The sequence below is a fragment of the Ascaphus truei genome, unplaced genomic scaffold, assembly GCF_040206685.1.
Source record: "Ascaphus truei isolate aAscTru1 unplaced genomic scaffold, aAscTru1.hap1 HAP1_SCAFFOLD_1773, whole genome shotgun sequence".
Classification (NCBI taxonomy): Eukaryota; Metazoa; Chordata; class Amphibia; order Anura; family Ascaphidae; genus Ascaphus; species Ascaphus truei.
The window spans coordinates 14,277-40,418 of NW_027454671.1; the positions used below are offsets into that span (position 1 = coordinate 14,277).

Genomic DNA, 26,142 nt, shown 5'->3' on the forward strand with positions numbered 1-26,142 from the left:
GGCGGGAGGGCGAGCGAGAGAAAGGGCAGGAGAGCGAGCGAGCGAAAGGGCGGGAGGGCGAGCGAGAGAAAGGGCGGGAGAGCGAGCGAGCGAGAGAAAGGGCGGGAGGGCGAGCGAGAGAAAGGGCGGGAGGGCGAGCGAGAGAAAGGGCGGGAGGGCGAGCGAGAGAAAGGGCCGGCGGGCGAGCGATCGAGAGAAAGGGCGGGCGAGCGATCGAGAGAAAGGGCGGGCGAGCGAGAGAAAGGGCGGGCGAGCGAGAGAAAGGACGGGCGGGCGAGAGAGAGAAAGGGCGGGCGGGCGAGAGAGAGAAAGGGCGGGCGGCGAGAGAGAGAAAGGGCGGGCGGGCGAGAGAGAGAAAGGGCGGGCGGGCGAGAGAGAGAAAGGGCGGGAGGGCGAGCGAGAGAAAGGGCGGGCGGTCGAGAGAAAGGGCGGGAGGGCGAGCGAGAGAAAGGGCGGGAGGGCGAGCGAGAGAAAGGGCGGGAGGGCGAGCGAGAGAAAGGGCGGGAGGGCGAGCGAGAGAAAGGGCGGGAGGGCGAGCGAGAGAAAGGGCGGGAGGGCGAGCGAGAGAAAGGGCGGGAGGGCGAGCGAGAGAAAGGGTGGGAGGACGAGCGAGAGAAAGGGCGGGAGAGCGAGCGAGAGAAAGGGCGGGAGAGCGAGCGAGTGAAATGGCGGGCGAGCGAGAGAAAGGGCGGGCGGGCGGGCGAGAGAAAGGGCGGGCGGGCGAAAGGGCGGGTGAGAGAAAGGGCGGGCAGGCGAGCGAGAGAAAGGGCGGGCAAGAGAAAGGGCGGGCAAGAGAAAGGGCGGGAGGGCGGGCGGGCGAGCGAGAGAAAGGGCGGGCGAGCGAGAGAAAGGGCGGGCGGGCGAGCGAGAGAAAGGGCGGGTGGGCGAGCGAGAGAAAGGGCGGGAGGGCGAAAGGGCGGGAGGGCGAGCGAGAGAAAGGGCGGGCGAGAGAAAGGGCGGGCGGGCGAGCGAGAGAAAGGGCGGGCCAGCGAGAAAAAGGGCGGGCCAGCGAGAGAAAGGGCGGGCCAGCGAGAGAAAGGGCGGGCGAGCGAGAGAAAGGGCGGGCGAGCGAGAGAACGGGCGGTCGGGCGAGAGAAAGGGCGGGCGAGCGAGAGAAAGGGCGGGCGGGCGAGCGAGAGAAAGGGCGGGCGAGCGAGAGAAAGGGCGGGCGAGAGAAAGGGCGGGCGGGCGACAGAAAGGGCGGGCGAGAGAAAGGGCGGGCGGGCGAGAGAAAGGGGCGGGCGGGCGAGAGAAAGGGCGGGGCTGGCGAAAGAAAGGGCGGGCGAGAGAAAGGGCGGGCGAGCGAGAGAAAGGGCGGGCGAGCGAGAGAAAGGGGCGGGCGAGAGAAAGGGCGAGCGAGAGAAAGGGCGAGCGAGAGAAAGGGCAGGCAGGCGAGAGAAAGGGCGAGCATTGGAGCTGCCCTTCAGGTCCTGTCTCCAGCTCTGAAACTGCCCACAGAGGCTCCGCTCCCTGCTCTGGCACCGACACCCCCCGCGCTGCCCGCTCATGACCCCCCCACCCGCGCTGCCTGGTAAGAACCCCCCTCCCCCCGCTGCCTGGTAAGAACCCCCATCCCCCTGCTGCCTGGTAAGAAACCCCCCTCCCCCCGCTGCCTGGTAAGAACCCCCCTCCCCCCGCTGCCTGGTAAGAACCCCCCTCCCACCGCTGCCTGGTAAGAAACCCCCCTCCCCCCGCTGCCTGGTAAGAAACCCCCCACCCCCCGCTGCCTGGTAAGAACCCCCCTCCCCCCGCTGCCTGGTAAGAACCCCCCTCCCCTGCGTTGCTCGGTAAGAACCCCACCCCCCGCGCTGCCCGGTAAGAACCCCACCCCCCACGCTGACCTCAGACCCCCCCGCTCAGACCCCCCTGCACTTCCCGCTCAGACCCCCCCTGCACTTCCCGCTCAGACCCCCCGCGCTGCCCGCTCAGACCCCCCGCGCTGCCCGCTCAGACCCCCCCGCGCTGCCCGCTCAGACCCTCCGCGCTGCCCGCTCAGACCCCCCTGCACTTCCCGCTCAGACCCCCCGCGCTGCCCGCTCAGACCCCCCGCGCTGCCCGCTCAGACCCCCCCCTGCACTTCCCGCTCAGACCCCCCGCGCTGCCCGCTCAGACCCCCCGCGCTGCCCGCTCAGACCCCCCCTGCACTTCCCGCTCAGACCCCCCCTGCACTTCCCGCTCAGACCCCCCCTGCACTTCCCGCTCAGACCCCCCCTGCACTTCCCGCTCAGACCCCCCGCACTTCCCGCTCAGACCCCCCCTGCACTTCCCGCTCAGACCCCCCCTGCACTTCCCGCTCAGACCCCCCTGCACTTCCCGCTCAGACCCCCCCGCACTTCCCGCTCAGACCCCCCCTGCACTTCCCGCTCAGACCCCCCCGCACTTCCCGCTCAGACCCCCCCTGCACTTCCCGCTCAGACCCCCCCTGCACTTCCCGCTCAGACCCCCCTGCACTTCCCGCTCAGACCCCCCCTGCACTTCCCGCTCAGACCCCCCGCGCTGCCCGCTCAGACCCTCCCCTGCACTTCCCGCTCAGACCCCCCCTGCACTTCCCGCTCAGACCCCCCCTGCACTTCCCGCTCAGACCCCCCCTGCACTTCCCGCTCAGACCCCCCCTGCACTTCCCGCTCAGACCCCCCCTGCACTTCCCGCTCAGACCCCCCTGCACTTCCCGCTCAGACCCCCCCTGCACTTCCCGCTCAGACCCCCCTGCACTTCCCGCTCAGACCCCCCTGCACTTCCCGCTCAGACCCCCCCGCACTTCCCGTTCAGACCCCCCCTGCACTTCCCGCTCAGACCCCCCCTGCACTTCCCGCTCAGACCCCCCCTGCACTTCCCGCTCAGACCCTCCTGCACTTCCCGCTCAGACCCCCCCTGCACTTCCCGCTCAGACCCCCCGCGCTGCCCGCTCAGACCCCCCCCTTGCATTACTCACACTAACAGGAATGTCCATGAGATTCTGCGGCCTCTCCTGAGTGCAGGACGCACACAAACACAAGCAGAGAGAGGGGTTAGAAGCAGATAGGAACAGCAGCACGCGAGGGGTTAAATCCACAACACAGCGCAGCCTTTGTGACGTGAGGGGGGGGGGGGGGCGTCACACGTCACGCACAGAAGGGGGAGGGAGGAAACACGTCAGGTAAGGGGGTGACACGTCACACAGGGAGGGGGGGTACCACGTCACGCAGGGAGGGGGGTACCACGTCACGCAGGGAGGGGGGTACCACGTCACGCAGGGAGGGGGGTACCACGTCACGCAGGGAGGGGGGTACCACGTCACGCAGGGAGGGGGGTACCACGTCACGCAGGGAGGGGGTACCACGTCACGCAGGGAGGGGGGCACCACGTCACGCAGGGAAGCTACACGTCACACAGGGGGGGGGTACCACGTCACGCAGGGAGGGGGGTACCACGTCACGCAGGGAAGCGACACGTCACACAGGGAGGGGGGTACCACGTCACGCAGGGAAGAGACACGTCACACAGGGGGGGGGGTACCACGTCACGCAGGGAAGCGACACATCACACGGGGGGAGGGGTACCCCGTCACGCAGGGAAGCGACACGTCACACAGGGGGGGGGGGGGTACCACGTCACGCAGGGAAGCGACACGTCACACAGGGGGGGGGGGGGTACCTCGTCACGCAGGGAAGCGACACGTCACACAGGGGGGGGTACCACGTCATGCTGGGGGGGGGGGTGCCACATCATGAGGAGAGGGGGAAGTAACACAGAGGGAGGAGGTGACACGTCGATACACAGAGGTACTTGCCACAGACCTGTCTCTTGTCCTCAGGAGCCTTGAGGAACAGGGCGTTGATCAGCGCGATGGCGTATGTCTGGATCTCCTGGTTAGAGCTGAGATAGGACATGGCGTCATTATTAGGGACAGAGATATAACATGGCGTCATTATTAAGGACAGAGATAGGACGTGGCGTCATTATTAGGGACAGAGATAGGACATGGCGTCATTATGAGGGTCAGAGACCCGACGTGACAGTGTGGGTAAGTGACGTGGGACACGGGCTGGGGGTAAGTGACGTGGGACACGGGCTGGGGGTAAGTGAAGGCGTGACACAGGCTGGGGGTACGTGACGTGGGACATGGGCTGGGGGTAAGTGACGTGGGACACGGGCTGGGGGTAAGTGACGTGGGACTCGGGCTGGGGGGTAAGTGACGTGGGACTCGGGCTGGGGGTAAGTGACATGGGACTCGGACTGGGGGGTAAGTGACGTGGGACTCGGGCTGGGGGGTAAGTGACGTGGGACTCGGGCTGGGGGGTAAGTGACGTGGGACTCGGGCTGGGGGGTAAGTGACATGGGACTCGGGCTGGGGGGTAAGTGACGTGGGACACAGGCTGGGGGTAAGTGACGGCGTGACACGGGCTGGGGGTAAGTGACGGCGTGACACGGGCTGGGGGATAAGTGACGGCGTGACACGGGCTGGGGGTAAGTGACGGCGTGACACGGGCTGGGGGTAAGTGACGGCGTGACACGGGCTGGGGGATAAGTGACGGCGTGACACGGGCTGGGGGTAAGTGACGGCGTGACACGGGCTGGGGGATAAGTGACAGCGTGACACGGGCTGGGGGATAAGTGACAGCGTGACACGGGCTGGGGGGTAAGTGATGCGGGACACGGGCTGGGGGTAAGTGACGGCGTGACACGGGCTGGGGGATAAGTGACGGCGTGACACGGGCTGGGGGGTAAGTGATGCGGGACACGGGCTGGGGGTAAGTGACGTGGGACACGGGCTGGGGGTAAGTGACGGCGTGACACGGGCTGGGGGATAAGTGACGGCGTGACACGGGCTGGGGGGTAAGTGATGCGGGACACGGGCTGGGGAGTAAGTGACGGCGTGACACGGGCTGGGGGGTAAGTGACGTGGGACATGGGCTGGGAGGTAAGTGACGTGGGACACGGGCTGGGGAGTAAGTGACGGCGTGACACAGGCTGGGGGTATGTGACGTGGGACATGGACTGAGGGAGGGGGTGGGGTAAGTGACGGTGTGACACAGGCTGGGAGGTAAGTGACATGGGACACGGGCTGAGGGGGGGTGGGGGTAAGGGACGGTGTGACACGGGCTGGGGACAGACTTACACCTGCAGGTGACATATGAGCTGTCCCACTGTGATTTCCTCTGCGATCTTGTGATACAGAGCCTGACTGTTCAGCACCATACTCTCCAGGATAGCAAGAGACCGCTGCAGGATCGAGACATCCACCGCCGACTGCGAGACATACCCTGCAATCTGAGGACATTCTCCATGAGACCCCCTGCAAACGGAGGAGGCGCTCAGAGAGCGCCTGCAAACAGAGGAGGCGCTCGGAGAGACCGTCTGCAAACTGAGGAGAAGCCCCAAGAGAGACCGCCTGTAATCGGAAACACTCAGAGCAAGAGAGATCGCCTGCAAACAGAGGAGGCGCTCAGAGGGAGAGAGACCGCCTGTAACCGGAGGAGGCGCTCAGAGCGAGATCGCTTGCAAACAGATAAGGCGCTCAGAAAGAGAGACCGCCTACAAACGGAGGAGACGCTGCGAGAGAGACCACCTGCAAACAGATAAGGCGCTCAGAAAGGGAGACCACCTACAAACGGAGGAGACGCTGCGAGAAAGACCACCTGCAAACAGAGGAGGCGCTCAGAAAGGGAGACCACCTACAAACGGAGGAGACGCTGCGAGAGAGACCGCCTGCAAACAGAGGAGGCGCTCAGAGGGAGAGACCGCCTGTAACCGGAGGAGGCGCTCAGAGGGAGAGACCGCCTGTAACCGGAGGAGGCGCTCAGAGCGAGATCGCCTGCAAACAGATAAGGCGCTCAGAGAGAGTGACCGCCTGCAAACTGAGGAGACGCTCAGAGCGAGAGAGACCGACTGTAACTGGAGGAGACGCTCAGATAGAGAGAGACCGCCTGCAAACGGAGGAGGCGCACAGAGGGAGAGAGAGAGCGCGCCTGCAAACTGAGGAGACGACCAGAGAGAGACCGCCTGCAATCTGAGGAGACAGGAGAGAGAGATAGAGAGGTGAAAGAAAGAGAGAGGCCGTCTGCAATCTGAGAGGGAGAGATGACGACGCAGGAGAGCGTCTGACCTGTTTAATAAAAGTGAGAGACACCATGTCCCAGGACACAATCCCGTGATCCATCAGCTCCAGGAAAGCGGTGAGCGTGAAGGCCAACATCTCACTGTAACTGAGAGAGGGGGCGAGGGGGTGAGAGAGAGGAGGCGAGAGGGTGAGAGAGAGAGGAGGCGAGAGGGGGAGAGAGAGGAGGCGAGAGAGAGAGGAGGGCGAGAAGGGCGAGAGGGTGAGAGAGAGGAGGCGAGAGAGAGAGAAGGGCGAGAGAGGCAAAAGAAGGGCGAGAGAGAAGGGCGAGAGAGAGAGAAGGGCGAGAGAAGGGCGAGAGAAGGGCGAGAGAAGGGCGAGAGAAGGGCGAGAGAGAGTGCGTGAAGGGCGAGAGAGAAAAGGGCGAGAGAGAGAGAGAAGGGGCGAGAGAGAGAGAGAAGGGGCGAGAGAGAGAGATAAGGGGCGAGAGAGAGAGAGAGAAGGGCGAGAGAGAGAGAGAAGGGCGAGAGAGAGAGAGAAGGGCGAGAGAGAGAAGGACGAGAGAGAAGGGCAAGAGAGAGAGAGAAGGGCGAGAGAGAGAGAAGGGCGAGAGAGAGAGAAGTGCGAGAGAGAGAGAGAGAAGGGCGAAAGAGAAGGGCGAGAGAGAGAGAAGGGCGAGAGAGAGAGAAGGGCGAGAGAGAGAAAAGGGCGAGAGAGAGAGAGAAGGGCGAGAGAGAGAGAGAAGGGCGAGAGAGAGAGAGAAGGGCGAGAGAGAGAGAGAAGGGCGAGAGAGAGAGAGAAGGGCGAGAGAGAGAGAGAAGGGCGAGAGAGAGAGAGAGAGAGAAGGGCAAAAGAGAGAGAGAAGGGCGAGAGAGAGAGAAGGGCAAAAGAGAGAGAGAAGGGCAAAAGAGAGAGAGAAGGGCGAGAGAGAGAGAGAAGGACGAGAGAGAGGGCGTGAAGGGCGAGAGAGAGAGAAGGGCGAGAGAGAAGGGGCGAGAGAGAGAGAGAGAAGGGGCGAGAGAGAGAGAGAGAAGGGGCGAGAGAGAGAGAGAGAAGGGCGAGAGAGAGAGAGAAGGGCGAGAGAGAGAAAAGGGCGAGAGAGAGAGAGAGAGAAGGGCGAGAGAGAGAGAGAAGGGCGAGAGAGAGAAAAGGGCGAGAGAGAGAAAAGGGCGAGAGAGAGAAGGGCGAGGAGAGAGAGAAGAGAGAGAGAAGGGCGAGAGAGAGGGAAGGGCGAGAGAGAGAGAAGGGCGAGAGAGAGAGAAGGGCGAGAGAGAGAGAAGGGCGAGAGAGAGAGAAGGGCGAGAGAGAGAGAAGGGCGAGAGAGAGAGAAGGGCGAGAGAGAGAGAAGGGCGAGAGAGAGAGAAGGGCGAGAGAGAGAGAAGGGCGAGAGAGAGAGAGGGGCGAGAGAGAGAGAAGGGCAAGAGAGAGAGAGAAGGGCAAGAGAGAGAGAGAGAGAGAGAGAAGGGCGAGAGAGAAGGGCGAGAGAGAGAGAGAAGAGAGAGAGAAGAGAGAGAGAAGAGAGAGAGAGAGAGAGAGGAGAGAGAAGGGCGAGAGAGAGAGAAGGGCGAGAGAGAGAGAAGGGCGAGAGAGAGAGAAGGGCGAGAGAGAGAGAGAAGGGGCGAGAGAGAGAGAGTGAGAGAGAGAGAGAAGGGCGAGAGAGAGAGAGAAAGAAGAGGGCGAGAGAGAGAGAAGGGCGAGAGAGAGAGAAGGGCGAGAGAGAGAGAAGGGCGAGAGAGAGAGAAGGGCGAGAGAGAAGGGCGAGAGAGAGAGAGAAGGGCGAGAGAGAGAGAAGGGCGAGAGAGAGAGAAGGGCGAGAGAGAAGGGCGAGAGAGAGAGAGAAGGGCGAGAGAGAGAGAAGGGCGAGAGAGAGAGAAGGGCGAGAGAGAGAGAAGGGCGAGAGAGCGGCGAGAGAGAGAGAGAGAGAGAGCGAGGGAGCGGCGAGAGAGAGAGAGAGGATGGCGAGAGGTGTGGAAACGGGGGAGGGGGGAGGAAGAGAGATGTTACAGAGATAGTGGCAGTGACAGGAGATGGGTGTGACACGGGAGGGCTGGAAGTAGTGACAGGCGAGTGACAGGCGAGTGACAGGCGAGGGGGGTACTGACTGTGAGAGAAGTTTGGTGCCTCCCTCACCAGCCGGGTCAGGATGGTTACCCCCTCCATGTTGATGAACTCGGTGGCGAAGGTGGTGTCTGCAGAGAGTTTGGCCAGTTCCTTCATGGCGTCCAGCCGAGCGTCCATACTGGAGCACTGAATTCTCTCCAGCAGCTGCCGTGCTGCGCGAGACTGAGGGGGGGGGGGGGAGGGGGGGACACACGCCATGTTACAGGGCGAGGGGGAGGGAGAAGGGGGACACACCATGTTACAGGGGGAGGGAGAAAGGGACACACACCATGTTACAGGGGGAGGGAGGGGAGGAGAAGGGGGGGACACCATGTTACAGGGGGAGGGGAGGGAGGGAGAAGGGGGACACACCATGTTACAGGGCGAAGGAGTGAGGGAGGGAGAAGTGGGACACACCATGTTACAGGGGGAGGGGAGGGAGGGAGAAGGGGGACACACCATGTTACAGGGGGAGGGGAGGGAGGGAGAAGGGGGACACACCATGTTACAGGGCGAGGGAGTGAGGGAGGGAGAAGTGGGACACACCATGTTACAGGGGGAGGGGAGGGAGGGAGAAGGGACACACACCATGTTACAGGGTGAGGAGGAGGGAGGGAGAAGTGGGACACACCATGTTACAGGGGGAGGGGAGGGAGGGAGAAGGGGGACACACCATGTTACAGGGCGAGGGAGTGAGGGAGGGAGAAGTGGGACACACCATGTTACAGGGGGAGGGGAGGGAGGAAGAAGGGGGACACACCATGTTACAGGGGGAGGGGAGGGAGGGAGAAGGGGGACACACCATGTTACAGGGGGATGGGAGGGAGGGAGGGAGAAGTGGGACACACCATGTTACAGGGCGAGGGGGAGGGAGAAGGGGGGGACACCATGTTACAGGGGGAGGGGAGGGAGGGAGAAGGGGGACACACCATGTTACAGGGCGAGGGAGTGAGGGAGGGAGAAGGGGGACACACCATGTCACAGGTGAGGAGGTAATATGGTGGTAACAGTCCCTGTGATACTCACCGGGGACACAGCGAGGCGCAGTATGGTCCCATTCTTAATGTCACCGCGTGTCTGAAACACTACAGAAAGTCAGCAGGGGACACAGGCATACAGCATCGCACGCACACTCCGCGTCCCACACAGTGTCGCACGCACACAGGCACACAGTGTCAAACGCGCACACACACCCTCCGTGTCACACAGCATAACACTGTAACAGAGACTTAACCCTGTCTAAATTAGGCTTCAATAGAAAGCCTCTAGTGGTCTAAGGAATCCAGCAGGGAGCTGGTTAATTGCAGCTACAGACAATTAACAAGTCTCCACCTGGCACATCAGACAGGTAGAAAAGCCTCCTGCGGGGAACTGGCAGAGAGAATCTTGAGCACAGAGGGACTGTGTGCTGCCAGCAAGACACCAGGGATCAGAGCTCTATTCCAGGGCACAGCAGGCCCTGTAACCCGCCAGAGGGCCCCTGCTTTCAGGTACCGCTTTTGGACTTTGGGGTCTTAGGTTGGCAAGAGGCTTAGGCTAGGTCCCCAGTGACTGTGACGGCGTGGCACACAAGGTACACCCCTCTATGGGGCCGGCCCCAGTAGCTGCCTGCGCGCCCGGCACAATGCGCCATCACAAGGATGTTGTCTTTTCTTGTGGCGACGGAGCGCTGACCACGTCACTGCAGCGGTTCAGCCAATGAGGGCGAACCAGCCGAGTGGTGTCATGGCCGCGCCCCCCACCGCCAGGAGTCCACCAGGTGGCGCTGCTGCCGGGAACGAGCACCGCCAGGCCCCCATCACGCACTGGGGCCCCTGCAGACTGGGGATGCGAGTTAGCCCTTACAAAGGGATAAGTGGCTAATTTCTTTGTGTATATTTCCTTAAACTGTGTCCATTTAAAGTGACGGGCGGAATAAAAGCCCTGGTTTCATTTCCCCAAATCCATCTCCCTGGTCGTACCTCTGCACATGCCTCTTAGATATGGTGTCAGAAGTTGGGGTGAGAGGTGGGCCTTGAATTTCAAAAGTCTACACAGCGTCACACACACCCACTCCGTGTCACACGCACACACCCCCCCGTGTCACGCAGCGTCACACGCCCACAAAGCATCACATGCCCACACCGTGTCACACAGGATCACACGCCCACACCGTGTCACACAGCCATCATACGCCAACACTGTCACGCCCGCACTCTGTGTCACGCAGCGTCACACACACTCGGTGTCACAGTCTCACCTGCTCGGTGATGTACAGCTGGGGACCGTCTGCATAGCGAAAAGCGTAATACTCAGGGTTAGGCAGGGACCACCTGAGGGGTACACAGAGCAGGTCAGAGCTTAGCCCTCCAACCCACCCCCCTGCTCCCCCTACAGAGCGGTGTCCTTACTCGTCACCCCTCCCTCCCCCCCTCACACAGCGGGGTCCTTACCCGTCACACACTTCCTTGATGATCGATGCCAGCGGCCGCTTCTGCAAATAGAAAAACATAATGAACAACAGAATACAACCAAGTCCCCAAGGCTCCGCCCCACGAGGCCAACGCCCCATCCCCGCCCCATGATCTCCACCCCCAAGGCCAACACCCGATCCCCACCCCCCCGAGGCCAACACCCGATCCCCGCCCCCCGAGGCCAACACCCCATCCCTGCCCCCGAGGCCAACACCCGATCCCCGCCCCCAACACCCGATCCTCGCCCCCAACACCCGATCCTCGCCCCCGAGCCCAACACCCTATCCCCGCCCCGTGATCTCCACCCCCGAGGCCAACACCCGATCCCCGCCCCCCGAGGCCAACACCCCATCCCTGCCCCCGAGGCCAACACCCGATCCCCGCCCCCAACACCCGATCCCCGCCCCCCCGAGGCCAACACCCCATCCCTGCCCCCGAGGCCAACACCCGATCCCCGCCCCCAACACCCGATCCTCGCCCCCGAGCCCAACACCCTATCCCCGCCCCGTGATCTCCACCCCCGATGCCAACACCCGATCCCCGCCCCCTGAGGCCAACACCCAATCCCCGCCCCCCGAGGCCAACACCCGGTCCCCGGCCCCCGAGGCCAACACCCGATCCCCGCCCCCCGAGGCCAACACCCGATCCCCCGAGGCCAACACCCTATTCCCGGCCCCCGAGGCCAACACCCGGTCCCCGGCCCCCGAGGCCAACACCCGATCCCCGCCCCCCGAGGCCAACACCCGATCCCCCGAGGCCAACACCCTATTCCCGGCCCCCGAGGCCAACACCCGATCCCCGGCCCCCGAGGCTAACACCTGATCCACACCCCGAGGCCAACACACTAATCCCCACCTCCACGGCCACACCCGAGACCAACACCTGATCCCCGCCCCCGAGGCCAACACCCGATCCCCGCCCCCGAGGCCAACACCCGATCCCCGCCCCCGAGGCCAACACCCGATCCCCGCCCCCGAGTCCAACACCCGATTGCTGCCCCCGAGTCCAACACCTGATCCCCGCCCCGAGGCCAACACCCGATCCCCACCCCGAGTCCAACACCCGATCCCCACCCCGAGTCCAACACCCGATCCCCGCCCCAGAGTCCAACACCCGATTGCTGCCCCCGAGTCCAACACCCGATTGCTGCCCCCGAGTCCAACACCCGATTGCTGCCCCCGAGTCCAACACCCGATTGCTGCCCCCGAGGCCAACACCCGATTGCTGCCCCCGAGGACAACACCCGATCCATGCCCCCGAGGACAACACCCGATCCCCATCCCAGAGAACAACACCCGATCCCCGCCCCTGAGGTCCCACCATCAAGGCACCTAATCCCCGGCCTGCAAGGCCCGTCCCCCGAGACCAACACTGAGGCCCGCCCCCAAGGCCAACACCGAGACCCATCCCCCTCCCAAGGCCCGCCCAATGAGGCCAATACCCGAGGCCCCCCCGAAGACCAACAACCAAGACCTGCCCCCGAGACCAACACCCAAGGTTTCTCTCCTCCCCTCCCCCCCCCAGGCCAACACCCGATCTCCGCTCCCCGAGGCCCGCTACTGACTACTGGGGACATGCGACCAGTGTCAAACTGTCACCAGTACAACATGCAGCATGTGACACACTGACATACTGTCACCCTCCGTGTCCCTCTCCCTGCCGTGTGACACACTGTCACTCCCCGTGACCCTGCTCTTTTACCCCGGGTATCAGTATCGGGGTCTGTTGCGGATGCTCACCTGGTCAATCTCAATCAGCTGGGCGTTTGCTCCCGGCCACTCGATCGCGACCTTCACGATGTCCAGTGGGGGAGGCATCTTCTGCTGCGGCTCCTGTGCCGGGACTGCCCGCCGGACCTCTCACCGACACAGCGCTGTGGGGAGAGAGAGTGTGAAACACACACACAACACAGCACTACAGGGAGAGAGAGTGTGAAACACACACAACACAGCACTGCAGGGAGAGAGAGTGTGAAATACCCACACAACACAGCACTGCAGGGAGAGAGAGTGTGAAACACCCACACAACACAGTACTGCAGGGAGAGAGAGTGTGAAACACCCACACAACACAGCACTGCAGGGAGAGAGAGTGTGAAACACACACACAACACAGCACTGCAGGGAGAGAGAGTGTGAAACACACACAACACAGCACTGCAGGGAGAGAGAATGTGAAACACCCACACAACGACACAGACACACACCGCTGCGGGGAGAGAGAGAGTGTGAAACACACACCGATACACAGTGCTGCCAGGAGTGTGTGTGTGAAACACATACAACTGACGATACAGCTCTGCCAGTAGAGGGAGTTTGAAACACACACACCGACACACAGCGCTGTCAGGAGTGTGTGAAACAAACACACAGACACCGATACACAGAGCTGCCAGGAGAGTGTGAAACACACACACACCGACACACAGCGCTACCAGGAGAGAGTGTGAAACACACATATACACTGATACAGCGCTGCCAGGAGAGTGTGTGTGAAACACACACCGGCACCGCCAGGAGAGTGTGTGAAATACACACACACCACTGCCAGGAGAGTGTGTGAAATACACACACACCACTGCCAGGAGAGTGTGTGAAATACACACACACACCACTGCCAAGAGAGAGTGTGTGAAACACACACAGCGCTGTCAGGAGCGCGTGAAACACACACAGCGCTCTCAGGAGAGAGCGCGTGAAACACACACAGCGCTGTCAGGAGAGAGCGCGTGAAACACACACAGCGCTCTCAGAAGAGAGCGTGTGAAACACACACAGCACTGTCAGGAGAGAGCGTGTGAAACACACACAGCGCTGTCAGGAGAGCGCGTGTGAAACACACACAGCGCTGTCAGGAGAGAGCGTGTGAAACACACACAGAGGTCAGGAGAGAGCGTGTGAAACACACACAGAGTTGTCAGGAGAGAGCGTGTGAAATACACACACAGCGCTGTCAGGAGAGAGCGTGTGAAACACACACAGCGCTGTCAGGAGAGAGCATGTGAAACACACACAGCGTTGTCAGGAGAGAACATGTGAAACACACACACAGCGCTGTCAGGAGAGAGCGTGTGAAACACACACAGCGCTGTCAGGAGAGAGCGTGTGAAACACACACAGTGCTGTCAGGAGAGAGCGTGTGTGAAACACACACAGCGCTGTCAGGAGAGAGCGTGTGTGAAACACACACAGCGCTGTCAGGAGAGAGCGTGTGTGAAGCACACACACACAGCGTTGTCAGGAGAGAGCGCGTGTGAAGCACACACACACAGCGTTGTCAGGAGCGTGTGAAACACACACAGCGCTGTCAGGAGAGAGCGTGTGAAACACACACAGCGCTGTCAGGAGAGAGCGTGTGTGAAGCACACACACACAGCGTTGTCAGGAGCGTGTGAAACACACACAGCGCTGTCAGGAGAGAGCGTGTGAAACACACACAGCGCTGTCAGGAGAGAGCGTGTGAAACACACACAGCGCTGTCAGGAGAGAGCGTGTGAAACACACACAGCGCTGTCAGGAGAGAGGGTGTGAAACACACACAGCGCTGTCAGGAGAGAGCGTGTGAAACACACACAGCGCTGTCAGGAGAGAGCGTGTGAAACACACATAGCGCTGTCAGGAGAGAGCGTGTGAAACACACACAGCGCTGTCAGGAGAGAGCGTGTGAAACACACACAGCGCTGTCAGGAGAGAGCGTGTGAAACACACATAGCGCTGTCAGGAGAGAGCGTGTGAAACACACATAGCGCTGTCAGGAGAGAGCGTGTGAAACACACATAGCGCTGTCAGGAGAGAGCGTGTGAAACACACATAGCGCTGTCAGGAGAGAGCGTGTGAAACACACATAGCGCTGTCAGGAGAGAGCGTGTGAAACACACATAGCGCTGTCAGGAGAGAGCGTGTGAAACACACATAGCGCTGTCAGGAGAGAGCGTGTGAAACACACATAGCGCTGTCAGGAGAGAGCGTGTGAAACACACATAGCGCTGTCAGGAGAGAGCGTGTGAAACACACATAGCGCTGTCAGGAGAGAGCGTGTGAAACACACATAGCGCTGTCAGGAGAGAGCGTGTGAAACACACATAGCGCTGTCAGGAGAGAGCGTGTGAAACACACACAGCGCTGTCAGGAGAGAGCGTGTGAAACACACAGCGCTGTCAGGAGAGAGCGTGTGAAACACACAGCGCTGTCAGGAGAGAGCGTGTGAAACACACAGCGCTGTCAGGAGAGAGCGTGTGAAACACACACAGCGCTGTCAGGAGAGCGCGTGTGAAACACACACACTAACAGCGCAGCCAGGAGAGTGTGACAGTCCCCTCTCCCCCCTCCTCCCATTCTGTGCTCAGCGTCTGAGCAGGAAGTGAAAGTGTAACGTGGGAACAGGAGCTGAGAACAGGGAGGTGACACGGGGTGCACCAGTGGGCTCCCCAAAATATAGAGCTTGTCCCCGCCGAGGGTGGGGGACACAGTGTAAACAGACACACACAATCACACACACATTCCTTTGGGATAAAGAAGACGATTTTGCTGTGTAATTACATTATACAGGCAGTCCTCAGTTATCCAACAGAACCCGTTCTGGAAGTAGCGCTGGATCGTGACACCGTTGTAAAGTGAGTCCCGTGTTAATCAGCGGCGGTGAGCGTCGGATAACGCATTTCCGGCGTCGAAAAACGGCCCATAGGGTTGCATTGTAAAGCGTTGGATATGCCATTCTTTGTAAAGTGAAACGTTGGATAACGAGGACCACCTGTATGCCTGTTTGAATTTGCCATCCTGTGAGTGTGATACTTACCCCGATCTGAGCAAACAATATTATACCATCGGCGTTTCTCTTGCACACATATATACACACACACACACACAAAATATTATACCATCGGTGTTTCTCTTACACACACACACATATATACATACACAGTGTTCGACAAACCTATACATTTGCTCGCCCCGGGCGAGTGGATTTAACCCCCGGGCGAGTAAATATTGGCCCAAGCAGCACACGTTTGTACTAGGTGGCGAGTAGATTTTTTTGTGTGGCGAGTAGATTTTTTGGTGATTTGTAAACCACTGTATATATATATATATATATATATATATATATATATATATATATATATATATATATATATATATATATATATATATATATATATAGCAAATGGAAATATTACTGTATGCTCATTTGCATGTCTTAGACAGGTCTACAGACCCGCCTTTCACCATTATCACCCAGCACACAGCACTTCCACTGCAGCAAGGGATTCTGGGAAATGACATGCAAATGGACACACAGTGTCACCTTTTGCTTCAAAACCATTTTTAACATGGTTCCCTATAGGCTTAAGCTTGCTGCATGGTCACAGCTTTGAGCATCCACACGAATGCGGAAGTGTGCGGAATCGGCTGCTAAAGCCGCGCTGATCACAGATGCAGGGGGAAAGTGCATCTGCTCAGAGAATGGCTCAGCACGGCCTGCTGTACCATGTCCCAGGCCTTACACATATACATACACACACAATATTATACCATCGACGTTTCACTTATACATATATATACAACGTCACGTAGCGTCTCGGCGGCATTTGACACCGCGCATCCATTTTCACACGAGTTACAGGGGGAGACATTGGAGTTTGAGGGAGAGACGCAGGAGAATGCCGGGAGACACTGCAGCACCCCACCGCCGGTAAGACTCACCAGCGGGTAAAGGGAGGGGGATGCAATAAGAAAGAAAAAAAATATGGGTGGGGTGCGGGGGGTTAATCTGTCGAGCCCTGTGCCATTACTCTGCACAACCCAATCATACCCTGCTTTGCCTCTGGCAGAGAATCAGTTAAACCCTTAACCATAACACACACACACAAACACACACCCCCCCCCTATCGCCATCCCATATACACACAGACACCCCCCTATCCCATATACACACACACATCCCCATCCCATACCCCCCTCTCCATCCCACACACACCCCATAAACACCCCACACCCCATCCCATACACACACCCTGCCTCCCTATCCCACACACCCCCCTTCCCCATCCCATGCACACACCCTGTCTCCCTATCCCATACACACACCCTACCTCCCTATCCCACACCTCCCTCCCCATCCCATACACTCCCACCCCCACCTCACACCGATGTGGAATCATGCACCCACACTTCCTCATTTGTATGAATAAATCTGGGTATTATTGCATTCTGTGGCGCTGCTTCTCCACAAGACGAGGCTTACTCCCCCAACGTGCTGCAAGGGGTCTTATGGGATAGCAGTGCTTAGTAAACATGGCCCTATATGGTGTCAGATGAAGCGACACATACATATTTATACACACACTTATGTATGTATGTATGTATATATATATATATATACATACATACATACATACATACATACTCACAGACACGTGCGCATATACAGTCACAGTTATTTATAAAATGTTTTACCAGGAAGTAACACATTGAGTTACCTCTCGTTTTCAAGTATGTCCTGGGCACAGAGTTATGATGACAAATAATACATGCATTCACACACACACACACACACACACACACGTGCATATATACAGTCACACACACACGTGCATAGACACACACCAGCACATATATACAGACACACACACAGCAGCATGCGATATAGATATAGTTACACATACACACAGCAGCGCATATATACACACACACACATATACAGTCAGTCACACAGCACGTAACGCACACACAACGTCACTCAATCACATACACCATCAGCCAATCACACACAGTCAGTCTGTCACACAACACGTCACACACACAGTGTCTGTCAGTCAGTAAGTGACACGCACACACACACACAGTGTTAGTGACACACACACACACACAAACACACACAGTGTCAGTGACACACACACAAACACACACAGTGTCAGTGACACACACACAATGGCGCATATATACAGACACACACACACTGTCCCACACACATATACAGTCAGTCACACAGCACGTAACGAACACACACAACGTCACTCAGTCACACAGCACGTAACAGTCAGTGACCCCCACGCACACAGTCAGTGACAGTGACACACACAGTGACACACGCTCAGTCAGTGACACGCACACACTGTCAGTGACACCCACACACAGTCAGTGACACCCACACACAGAGTGACACACAGTCAGTGACACACGCGCACACAGTCAGTGACACACGCGCACACAGACAGTGACACACGCGCACACAGACAGTGACACACGCGCACACAGTCAGTGACACCCACACACAGAGTGACACACAGTCAGTGACACACGCGCACACAGTCAGTGACACACGCGCACACAGACAGTGACACACGCGCACACAGTCAGTGACACCCACGTACACAGTCAGTGACACCCACGCACACAGTGACGCACACAGTGACACACAGTCAGTGACACCCGCGCACAGTCAGCGACACCCACGCACAGTGACGCACACAGTGACACAGTCAGTGACACCCACGCACAGTGACGCACACAGTGACACAGTCAGTGACACACGCGCACAGTCAGCGACACCCACGCACACAGTGACGCACACAGTGACACACAGTCAGTGACACCCGCGCACACAGTCAGCGACACCCACGCACAGTGACACACGCGCACACAGTCAGTGACACACGCGCACACAGTCAGTGACGCACACACACAGTCAGTGACACCCACGCACACAGTCAGTGACACCCACGCACACAGTCAGTGACACCCACGCACAGTCAGCGACACCCGCGCACAGTCTGTGACACCCACGCACACAGTCAGTGACAGTGACACACACAGTGACACACGCTCAGTCAGTGACACACAGTAAGTGACACACACACACATTCAGTGACACACACATTCAGTGACACAAACACACACACAGCCAGTGACACACATACAGTCAGTGACACTCATACAGTCAAAACACACACACACACACACACACACACACACACACACACACACACACACACACACACACACACACACACACACACACACACACACACACACACACACACACACACACACACACACACACACACACACACACCACAGTCTCACCTCCTCCCGGGTCCGCTCTCCGCCGCTCTATTCAGCCCGTTACCCTGGCAACGCCCCGGGGGCGGATTCCTGCAGTGCCGCGTGTCTATTGGGGTAGAGAAGCTGTCACTCACCATTCAGAGCATGCCATTGCATCTCCGTTGACGGAGGAGGCGGGACTTGGCTACACTGAGTTCTTTCATTGGCCGGGCGGTGGTCCAGTACTAGAAAGGGCGGTCCCTCCTGGGGACCATTCTGCTCTATCCCACAATGCACCGGGTCAGTGTCTCTCATAGGGGGACAGTGTCACTCACAGGGAGGCCGTGTCACTCACAGGGAGGCCGTGTCACTCACAGGGAGGCCGTGTCACTCACAGGGAGGCTGTGTCACTCACAGGGGGGCAGTGTCACTCACAGGGAGGCAGTGTCACTCACAGGGAGGCAGTGACACTCACAGGGAGGCTGTGTCACTCACAGGGGGGCAGTGTCACTCACAGGGGGGCAGTGTCACTCACAGGGAGGCCGTGTCACTCACAGGGAGGCCGTGTCACTCACAGGGAGGCCGTGTCACTCACAGGGAGGCTGTGTCACTCACAGGGGGGCAGTGTCACTCACAGGGAGGCAGTGTCACTCACAGGGGGGCAGTGTCACTCACAGGGAGGCTGTGTCACTCACAGGGGGGCAGTGTCACTCACAGGGAGGCAGTGTCACTCACAGGGAGGCAGTGTCACTCACAGGGAGGCGTGTCACTCACAGGGAGGCACTGTCACTCACAGGGGAGCCGTGTCACTCACAGGGAGGCAGTGTCACTCACAGGGAGGCACTGTCACTCACAGGGGGACAGTGTCTCTCACAGGGGGACAGTGTCACTCACAGGGGAGCCGTGTCACTCACAGGGGGACAGTGTCTCTTACAGGGGGACAGTGTCACTCACAGGGAGGCCGTGTCACTCACAGGGAGGCAGTGTCACTCACAGGGAGGCCGTGTCACTCACAGGGAGGCAGTGTCACTCACAGGGGAGCCGTGTCACTCACAGGGAGGCAGTGTCACTCACAGGGAGGCAGTGTCACTCACAGGGGGGCAGTGTCACTCACACGGGAGCCGTGTCACTCACAGGGGGCTGTGTCACTCACAGGGGGGCAGTGTCACTCACAGGGAGGCAGTGTCACTCAGGGGAGCCGTGTCACTCACAGGGGAGCCGTGTCACTCACAGAGGGTCAGTGTCGCTCACAGAGGGTCAGTGTCGCTTACAGGGGGTCAGTGTGTCACTCACAGGGGGGCAGTGTCGCTCACAAGGGGGCAGTGTCGCTCACAAGGGGGCAGTGTCGCTCACAGGGGGGCAGTGTCGCTCACAAGGGGGCAGTGTCGCTCACAGGGGGGCAGTGTCGCTCATAGGCAGGCAGTGTCGCTCATAAGCGGGCAGTGTCGCTAATAGGGGGGCAGTGTCGCTAATAGGGGGTCAGTGTCGCTCATAGGGGCTCAGGGTCACTCGTAGAGGGCAGTGTCACTCATAGGGGAGTACTGTCACTCATAGGGGAGTACTGTCACTCATAGAGGGGCAGTGTCACTTGGGAGCAGTGTCACTCATAGAGGGACAGTGTCACTCATACGGGGGCAGTGTTGCTCATAGGGGGTCAGTGTCACTCATAGGGGGGCAGTGTCGCTCATAGGGGGGCAGTGTCGCTCATAGGGGGCAGTGTCACTCATAGGGGGCAGTGTCACTTGGGAGTAGTGTCACTCATAGAAGGGCAGTGTCACTCATAGGAGGGCAGTGTTGCTCATAGGAGGTCAGTGTCGCTCATAGGGGGTCAGTGTCGCTCATAGGGGGCAGTGTCACTCAGGGGAGCAGTGTCACTTAGAGGGGCAGTGTCACTCATAGGGGGCAGTATCACTTGGGAGTAGTGTCACTCATAGAGGGGCAGTGTCACTCATAGGGGAGAAGTGTCACTCATAGGGGAGAAGTGTCACTCATAGGGGAGAAGTGTCACTCATAGGGGGGTCAGTGTCACTCAGGGGAGCAGTGTCACTCAGGGGGTCAGTGTCACTCATAGGGGGGCAGTGTCACTCATACAGGGGCAGTGTCACTCATAGGGGAGCAGTGTCACTCCGAAGGGTAGTGTTATTCATAGGGGGTCAGTGTCACTCATAGGAAAGCAGTGTCACTCATAGAGGGTCAGTGTCACTCATAGGGGGTTAGTGTCACTCAGGGGGTTAGTGTCACTCATAGGGGGTCAGTGTCACTCATAGGGGGTCAGTGTCACTCATGGAAGGGCATTCTCACTCAGGGGGGCAGTCTCACTCAGAACGGCAGTCTCACTCACTGGGGGCAGTCACACTCATAGGGGGCACTCACTCATAGGGGGCACTCACTCATAGAAGGGCAGTCTCACTCGGGGGCAGTGTCACTCATAGGGGGGCCAGGGGTGCCAACAGAAATCATGGGGCCCAGGACAAATGAAAGGAGCAGGGCTCCCCCTCCCCCCCAACCTATAACGCACCTACCATGGGGAAAAAAATTAGCGCTCAACTTTTACTTAACTGTTTTCTTCTTATTGTAATACGGAAAAAAACATTACAATGCAATCTGTTTATTTTAATATTTTCAACAAAAGACAAAGATACCCAATGCTACATCCAATGTGACAAAAGGCCTGGGGGGGATTCAGTATGGGCCTGGGGGGGCGGGGAGGTGGAGCCTTCAACCAGCCGGAGTGGGTCCTTCAATTAGCAGGCGGTGGGACTGGTTTCGGAGGGGAGATGGAAGGCACGTGGGTGGGTGACTGACTGCCTGGATGGGTGGGTGACTGACTGCTTGGGTGGGTGACTGACTGCTTGGGTGGGTGACTGACTGCCTGTGTGGGTGGGTGAGCTACTGATTGCCTGGGTGGGTGAGTGACTGACTGCCTGGGTGGGTGACTGATTGTCTGGTGGGTGACTGACTGACTGCCGGGGTGGGTGACTGACTGCTCGATGGGTGACTGTCTGTGTGGGTGACTGACTGCCTGGCTGGGTGGGTGACTGACTGGGACTGTCTCACTCATAGGGGACAGTCTCACTCATAAAGGGGCAGTCCTACTCATAGGGGGGCTGTCTCACTCATAGGAGGGCAGTCTCACTCATAGAAGGGCAGTCTCACTCATAGGGGAGAGTCTCATAGGGGGACAGTCTCACTCATAGGGGGCAGTCTCACTCAGGGAGACAGTCTCACTCATTGTGGGGGGTGGGGGGGCAGTCTCACTCACAGGGAGGCAGTCTCACTCACCGGGAGGCAGTCATTCAGAGGGGGCCGAATCACTCATAGGGGGCACACACACCCCCAGGCACACCCCCCTGAGAAATATCCCATTGTGAGGATCGAAACGTTGGATATGTGTGATTCTTTTTTTGTTTAACACAGTTACTTTTGGACTTTACGCTGAGTGCTGTCTTCATTTTTATCACCTTTGCTGGTGGTAAAGTATTCACTATTCCTTCTTATGGGCTTAGCACTGCGCCTATACCTATTATAATTGGAGTGCCAGTGACCGTTTTCTTGTGTGTGTGTATATATATATATATGGCCTCGTCACGTGATTTGCACGGCCAATCACAGTGCATCATCAACCAACCAATCTGGCCATGTCTCCCTGCAGTAGCGCTATAAATCTCTTTGGCGTGTTCACGTGTAGCACGCGCGACGTCGCTACGATGACGTCACCGGATCACGTTGCAGCTCTGCGTTTTTTGGTTTCATTAAGGCCTCGGACATAGTGCAGGCGCCTGAGCGTGCGACTCAAAGCGTGACGTCACGCGCCCCTGTACTTGCCGAGATTCGTGGCCTGCTTGTTTGCGCGATGGGGGGGGCGGGGCCATGATGTCACGGCCTGGTTCGCCCTCATTGGGTGACCCGCTCATGTGACCCGGCCGTCGTGCGGGAAGTGAAAAGTTGGTTGTCTCGCCAAGCACTGGTCGCCCCGTCGTGCTTGTGCTCGAGCGCGCCACTATACACAAATACATTGGCCGTCCTAGTGATTGTTTCTGGAGTGACCAACGTCGCTCGCGCTGTCTCCTGCACTATAGACGCAGCCCAAGGCTGCGCTTATACTGCCGGCGACGCGACCGATGACGTTACCCGTCGCCATTGCGATAGTTGCATTTGAGGTTTAGGCGACGTCGCTGGCTACAAGGCCAGTGACGTTAGAAAAGGAGATGGCAGAGGGACGGAGAAGCTCTCTGATTGGCCGCAAGGGGAGACCGTCTCTCGAAAAATCAAATAACAGTGACTACCAGATTTCTGGTAGCTCCGTCACTTGGTCGCGCCGTCACCGTCGCGTGCACTATAAGCGCAGACTAAGGTGACAATGCATTTGTTTTGATGCGGCATCACCGTCGCCAGCACTATAAGCGCAGCCTTAGGATATTGAAACACAGCTGTTATAGTTACAACGTTACATCGTAGGTGAGGCTGAAAAAAGACATCCGTCCATCAAGTTCAACCTATGCTAAATTTAGACCACATATACTTTATCCTAAACAGGAAGTCCTCGCTATCCAACGTTTCACTTTACAACGAATGGCATATCCAACACTTTACAATGCCTCCCTAGGGGTCGTTTTTCGATGCCGGAACGCGTTATCCGCCGCTCACCGCCGCTGATTAACACGGGACTCACTTTACAACGGTGTCACGATCCAGCGCTACTTCCAGAACGGATTCCGTTGGATAACCGAGGACTGCCTGTACCTGTAAAACTAAAGCTGTCACACATTTTAATCTGGTCTGTAACTGTTACATACGCCTACAACATATATTATCTGTAACTGTGCATGCAATGTCTTGTATATAATGTATACCCCCGCTCACTTAATGTAACTATTTATTTGTAACTATGTATCTGTCATCATAACTCTGTGCCCAGGACATGCTTGAAAACGAGAGGTAACTCTCACTGTTACTTCCTGGTAACACATGTTATAAATAAATAAAATATTGATCTAGAGGAAGGCAAACAAAAAACCCCCAGTGACATATCATCTAATAATATCTCATAAGGGGAATATAAATTCCTTCCTGACTCCAATAATTGGCAATCAGATTACTCCCTGGGTCAACATCCTTCCCAAATTTACTTATTTGGTGCAAATGCTACAAAGTGTTACATTTTCAATCCAACTGGACAGAAGCTCTGATCTTGGCACAGCTAATCTTATTTGTTAGATACTGTTATGAAGTTGAAATCCGACAAGAAATGCTGCTCCGCAAATCACTTGAAGGACACACTACGGGAGAAGATACAATATTGTGTATGCGTTTTCTAAGGACAATGAACTGCTGTCGTATAATTGTGTTGGTGTGTGTGTGTGTTAATGGTGTGTGTACAGATGGTGCTGCTGCTATGATGGGATATAAGAAGGGTTTTCAGAGCGAAGGTGCGAAACGGCACCACGTGTGAAATTCACACATTGCATGATTCATCGTGAAGATCTTGCTGCAAAGAACCATGAGTCGGAAGTAAACAAAGTTCTTAGTGATGCAATAAAAATATGGAATTTTATTCAAGCTCGATCCGTACAGAGCAGTTTATTTCCCATTTTCTGTAACGAAATGGGCTCACAATATGATAATCTCGTCTTTCACCTCTCCCTATACACCCTAACACCCTGCAGCTAATACCTCTCCCTATACACCCTAACACCCCGCTGCTAATACCTCTCCCTATACACCCTAACACCCCGCTGCTAATACCTCTCCCTATACACCCTAACACCCCGCTGCTAATACCTCTCCCTATACACCCTAACACCCCGCTGCTAATACCTCTCCCTATACACCCTAACACCCTGCTGCTAATACCTCTCCCTATACATCCTAACATCCCGCTGCTAATACCTCTCCCTATACACCCTAACACCCTGCAGCTAATACCTCTCCCTATACACCCTAACACCCCGCTGCTAATACCTCTCCCTATACACCCTAACACCCTGCTGCTAATACCTCTCCCTATACACCCTAACACCCCGCTGCTAATACCTCTCCCTATACACCCTAACACCTTGCTGCTAATACCTCTCCCTATACACCCTAACACCCTGCTGCTAATACCTCTCCCTATAGAACCTAACATCCCGCTGCTAATACCTCTCCTTATACACCCTAACATCCCGCTGCTAATACCTCTCCCTATACGCCCTAACACCCTGCTGCTAATACCTCTCCCTATACACCCTAACACCCTGCTGCGAATACCTCTCCCTATATACACCCTAACACCCTGCTGCTAATACCTCTCCCTATATACCCTAACACCCTGCTGCTAATACCTCTCCTTATACACTCTAACATCCTGCTGCTAATACCTCTCCCTATATACACCCTAACACCCTGCTGCTAATACCTCTCCCTATATACCCTAACACCCTGCTGCTAATACCTCTCCCTATACACACTAACATCCCGCTGCTAATACCTCTCCCTATATACCCTAACACCCTGCTGCTAATATCTCTCCCTATACACCCTAACACCCTGCTGCTAATACCTCTCCCTATACACCCTAACACCCTGCTGCTAATACCTCTCCCTGTACAACCTAACATTCCGCTGCTAATACCTCTCCCTATACACCCTAACATCCCGCTGCTAATACCTCTCCTTATGCACCCTAACATCCCACTGCTAATACCTCTCCCTATATACACACACTAAAATCCTGCTGCTAATACCTCTCCCTATACAACCTAACATCCCGCTGCTAATACCTCTCCTTATACACCCTAACATCCCGCTGCTAATACCTCTCCCTATACAACCTAACATCCCGCTGCTAATACCTCTCCTTATACACCCTAACATCCCGCTGCTAATACCTCTCCCTATACAACCTAACATCCCGCTGCTAATACCTCTCCTTATACACCCTAACATCCCGCTGCTAATACCTCTCCCTATATACACCCTAAAATCCTGCTGCTAATACCTCTCCCTATACAACCTAACATCCCGCTGCTAATACCTCTCCTTATACATCCTAACATCCCGCTGCTAATACCTCTCCCTATACACCCTAACATCCCACTGCTAATACCTCTCCTTATACACCCTAACATCCCGCTGCTAATTCCTCTCCCTATACACCCTAATATCCCGCTGCTAATACCTCTCCCTATACACCCTAACATCCCGCTGCTAATACCTCTCCCTATACACCCTAACATCCCGCTGCTAATACCTCTCCCTATACACCCTAACATCCCGCTGCTAATACCTCTCCCTATACACCCTAACATCCCGCTGCTAATACCTCTCCCTATACACCCTAACATCCCGCTGCTAATACCTCTCCCTATATACCCTAACATCCCGCTGCTAATACCTCTCCTTATACACCCTAACATCCTGCTGCTAATACCTCTCCCTATACACCCTAACATCCCGCTGCTAATACCTCTCCTTATACACCCTAACATCCTGCTGCTAATACCTCTCCCTATACACCCTAACATCCGGCTGC

General features: G+C 57.3%; 1 protein-coding gene across 1 annotated transcript in view; it reads right to left on the reverse strand.

The window, feature by feature from the left end:
- The window catches only part of LOC142476867 (engulfment and cell motility protein 2-like), a gene marked incomplete at its 3' end in the record, with an annotated part of 33,042 nt that extends 14,273 nt beyond the window's left edge, over positions 1-18,769 (reverse strand). Inside the window, 11 exon segments of the mRNA XM_075582005.1 lie at positions 2,933-2,968; positions 3,777-3,855; positions 5,099-5,250; positions 6,086-6,185; positions 8,140-8,167; positions 8,170-8,320; positions 9,164-9,214; positions 10,377-10,449; positions 10,570-10,610; positions 12,330-12,463; positions 18,672-18,769. Coding sequence (XP_075438120.1) covers positions 2,933-2,968; positions 3,777-3,855; positions 5,099-5,250; positions 6,086-6,185; positions 8,140-8,167; positions 8,170-8,320; positions 9,164-9,214; positions 10,377-10,449; positions 10,570-10,610; positions 12,330-12,407 — 789 coding nt within the window.
- Positions 18,770-26,142: the final 7,373 nt, after the last annotated feature.